The following is a 4,489-nucleotide window of genomic DNA, read 5'->3' on the forward strand; positions in this document are numbered from 1 at the left end:
GGGCTCAAGCGAGTCTCCTGCCTCCGCCTCCCAAGCAGCTGGGACCACAGGCGCCCGCCACAACGCCCGGCCATTTCTTGGTTGCAGCCGTCATTGTTTGGCGGGTCCGGGCTGGGGATTCGAACCCGCCACCCTAGGTGTACATGGCTGGCGCCTTAGCCCGCAGTGGGACTTCTAGGGCTTTATTATTGGAAGAGAGAAAGGAGAAAGGCCAGACAGGAAGGAAACTAGAACACAAAGGAGGGTGCAGCCAGGACTACTGAGCAGAGGGCCAACTTTGCTGCTCAGGGACAGTCTGGTGGGAGACCCATAATTCAGATGGGGGGGTGCTGTGATCCCCACGAAGGGCAGAGGGCCAGGTGAGGGAATGGGCACCCAGGTCTGCAGATACCAGGACCTGTCTTTCCAGCCCACACCTCTATTAGCACATAGAGCAGCCTCATGAGCCTAAGAATGAAGCCACCCTTCTTCAGGATAATCGAGATGCTGTGTGCTGGGAGAAAGTGTCATCCCTGTGGAAACCTACAGTGACTAGGAGGTGGATAGCACCACTGAATTGCCTCGCTGGAAAGGCCATCTCACTTTCAGTTAACCAGCCCCAGGACTGCCTGTATTTAAGCAAACATGGCCATAGCAAGCCATAAATGGCATTTTTCCACAAATGCAGGAAACCGGGAGGCTTCCCTGCTGGGAGGCTGCCACACCCTGCCGCAAGCCAAGAGCAGACACCTGGCAACACAGTGCAGGCATCACTGTAGTAGGTCCTGGTCCTCCTAGGTCAAGCCTTGACTCTGCCACCTACCTAGGCTGTGACCACTGCAGCCCAGCCTCTCAGGGAAGCCTTAGGTGTCCTACCAGAGTCCCTCTGAGGACGTACCGTGCTCACGCTGGTGACACATAGCAACATCCCAATTGCACAAACCAAGGAGTAAGATACAAAGCAGCCCTGCTGAGGCACCACTTGTGTCTAACCTGTGACGATTTTGTAGCCCAGCTCCTTCAGGGCCTCAGATAGAGCCCTGCAGTTGGCCACCACCTGGTGCTGATAAACTTTAAATTCCGGAGTCATGGTCTGCTTCAAGGCCACAGCAACCCCTGAATAGGAAGAGACACTGACTCAGGAGAGCAGGATAGCATCAAAGGCAGTACGTGAAAAAGAAAAAAATCCCTCATTTCCAATCAAACGTCTTTGCTTTCTTTTTTTTTTTTTTGAGACAGAGCCTCAAGCTATCCCCCTGAGTTGAGTGCCGTGGCTTCACAGCTCACAGCAACCTCCAACTCCTGGGCTCAAGCGAGTCTTCTGCCTCCGCCTCCCAAGTAGCTGGGACCACAGGCGCCCGCCACGTCTGGCTATTTTTTTTGGTTGCAGCCGTCATTGTTGTTTGGCGGGTCCGGGCTGGATTCGAACCCGCCACCTTAGGTGTATGTGGCTGGCGCCTTAGCCGCTTGAGCCACAGGCGCCGAGCCCGTCTTTGCTTTCAACATCACCTAAAGGACATTATTGCACTTTCGTCCAAAATGGTATGTTTTCAACCCTATATTACTAAGCTAATCTTCCAGACTTTACTGAAGAAACTTTCTCTGGGAAACTGCTTTTGAGGTGACCTTTCTCATGGTAGTGTAGTGCTAATATTATCATAGCAAAGCTGTTCATTAGCAAGATGGATCTCACGGTCCTTTTTAATATTGATGTCTAAGATAATTACTTCACAGTCCTAACAGCTGATGCCTTGATGCCAAGCTATGCAGACCCTGGGACCAAAGTCCAGATGAGAGGTGGGCCTTACTTTACCCTGGACCTTCATTCAGTCCTGAGACCTGCTTAAAAGGGACAGAAAATGAAGGAGAAGGCAAAGCCCACTGCCTCAGTGCCAGCACAGGGCACCCAATCAATGCTTTGGAAATAACAGCAAAGGGCCAAGTGGCCTGGGACCATGGGGTCCCAGCATCCCAGACTTGAAACCTTGGACACTGAGAGTGTAAGTGTAAGGAGAGTCCATAAGAACATCCCCTGGACCCCTGACACTTCCCACAGCTGTGCCTAAGACCTCCTATTCACTGCCTGCCTTCTTGTTTCCTCTTTGGAAATGCTGGTACATCTCTTGACCCAGCAATGACACCTTCATCCCCAGCACCTGGGTCGACAGTGGGATGATGCTGAGATCATCATAAATGTCCTAAGAGAGCCTGCAGGGCAGTCATAGAACCCAACCAGGAGTTATCAAAGTCGCACCAGGTGAAGTAGGTGAGCACCACCCCCACAGCCAGGGCCTGTCGTGGGAGAGAGGCCTGCCCCGCAAGATCTAGACCCTAACCTTCTCTCTCTCTGCCATGCCCACCTCTGCTGGCCAGGCTCCTTCCCCTCACACCTTACAGACTGGTATGATAACAGTGTTGCCTCCAGGTGGCCGTACATGCAGAGTGGACAATGCTTCCTTCCTGCCTCCACCAGACACACAATCTCAACTATCTCCCCTTTCTTCTGTTAGCATCTCCTGGACAAAACTGTCCACTACTTGGTCCCCCAGTGTGGAAGGACAGATAAGATGGCAATTAGGGCTCCCAGGATGAGCAGAGTGGGAGATGACACTCACCAGCAATGGCATGGTTGTGCGGCCCTCCCTGCAGGCCTGGGAACACAGCAGAATTGATGAGTGACTCCAGATTGTACAGAATGTCCTTGCCAGTCTTGGGATCCACGCTGTGCACTCCTGCATGATGGGAAGCATCACCATGGGACTCAGGCAGTCCCATCTGTGGATGCCACAGGAACATCAAGCACCAGCCTGGCCTTTGCTCCCACCAGCAAGAACTGCCTAGTGATGCAGCAGGACAGAGGGGCTCTGAAACGCCGGCTGCTCCAGCACCTCACTGCACCTGCCTGCTCTGATGGCTTCCTACTTAGCAGCTTGACTAGAAAGAGGCCTCAAAACTGAAAGGACAGCAACATCTCCACTGAGGCTGTAACAAAGAACTTGCCTTGGACATATTTCCTCAGTGTCCAGGATGACCTCTCTGAAGGAGACCCTATATACGGGGCATAAGGTTTATTTCCAAGAAAAAGTTCATCAGTAATAATAACTACTATTCAACAATAATTAGCAACAACTTTTATATAGCTTCTTACAAGCCAAAAACTACTCTAAGCACATTACAGAAACTAATTCATTTAATCCTCAAAGGGATAGGTCTATGTTGTCACAGAGAGGCTGCACAACTGGTTCAAGCTCACACAGCAGGCGGTGGGTGTGACAGAGCCAGAATTCGCTCTGACCATCTGGCGCCAGAGCCCAGCAGCTCCAGGTCAAATGAATCACATCAACACCCAGTGGGGAAAACGCAAGTGCCTCCCAGGCAGATGGGAACAACTACCTGCTTTGTAAACATCAACACGGGTAAGAAAGGTCCCCAGGAGAGCACAGAGGCACAGGGCCCTGAGAAGCTGCATGGGCACAGGGTGCCCTGAGCCAGGGTGAGAGCACTGCAGTTGCTAGAGGGCCGCTTCCCTGCGGATCCAAGTTAGCAGGTCTCCACGTGAGCTGTCCCGGCCATGGGAATCCCAGAACAAGGGAAATGCCTACAGCTGGGTTGTAACTACTGGAAAGAGAAATTTCTCACTAAAATGAGTGAACTTGTATTAAGGTTTATATACTAGTGTCTTGTAGTTTGATTACTGTGAGTCTTTTTCTCTAAGAAACATGCTAGGCCAAAGGAAGTTCACCAGAACACGGCTGTACTGTGAGGCCTCTGGGAGCCCCGGCCAGCCACACACACTTTCCTTTCATTCAAACACCTGCCTATGCAGGGGAGGATAAGATGAGCAAAAGACCATTGACAGCTCCCACCATTCCAACACAGAGCAGTTGCCCATCCCCTTCCTGCCTTCCTCAGACCTGGATACACAGGAATGAAGCAAGAGCTATGTGTGGCTTAGCTTCCTTCCAGACCCTTTCTGTAAAGCCTGTCACTGCTCCTTCCTAAGAAGCTCTCTGAAGGACTGGGGTGCTCATATCTTGGCTCCCAGGTCGGAGTTGTTCCCAGCTTCCTCAACTGAATCTGAACCTCCACAGGAGAAATATGGACCATGGGACCCTTCTGCACCCCACACTTGGAGCAAACCTCTCCTGTAGAAGATCATGCCGGCTCGGCAGCCTCTCAAGGTCTTGTGAGTTGTGGTGGTCACCACATGGCAATGTTCAAAAGGAGAGGGCACCACACCAGCCGCCACGAGTCCACTGATGTGTGCCATGTCTGCCATGAGGTATGCTCCATTCTCATCTGCAATCTTCCGCAAACGTGCATAGTCCAGATTTCGGGAGTAGCAACTGGTTCCTGAGACAGGAAAGGTGACACAGCCAAGTCAGAGGTGTCCACAGGCCACCTGAGTTGGCATCAGTGCAAATCTGGAAAATGGCCTCTAGGTTTGCACATCTGGAAGCCTGGAGAACAGAAATGAGGAATGCCCTTGAAAAGCATCTTTGGGCAAAAG

The 4,489-nt window shown here is 51.8% G+C and overlaps 1 protein-coding gene across 4 annotated transcripts in view; it reads right to left on the bottom strand.

Annotated features, from left to right (window-relative positions):
* Positions 1-4,489, bottom strand: part of SHMT1 (serine hydroxymethyltransferase 1) — a 46,392-nt gene that overhangs the window by 3,597 nt on the left and 38,306 nt on the right. For all 4 annotated transcript variants that reach the window (XM_023513997.1, XM_023513998.1, XM_003791049.3 and 1 more), the window contains exons 7-9: positions 4,120-4,332; positions 2,595-2,711; positions 973-1,095 (exon numbers count right to left, since the gene is read on the bottom strand). In XM_023513997.1, the coding sequence (XP_023369765.1) occupies positions 973-1,095; positions 2,595-2,711; positions 4,120-4,332 (453 nt within the window). The remainder of the gene's footprint in view (positions 1-972; positions 1,096-2,594; positions 2,712-4,119; positions 4,333-4,489) is intronic.

Source organism: Otolemur garnettii, unplaced genomic scaffold, assembly GCF_000181295.1.
Source record: "Otolemur garnettii isolate 467f Iridium unplaced genomic scaffold, OtoGar3 scaffold00046, whole genome shotgun sequence".
NCBI lineage: Eukaryota > Metazoa > Chordata > Mammalia > Primates > Galagidae > Otolemur > Otolemur garnettii.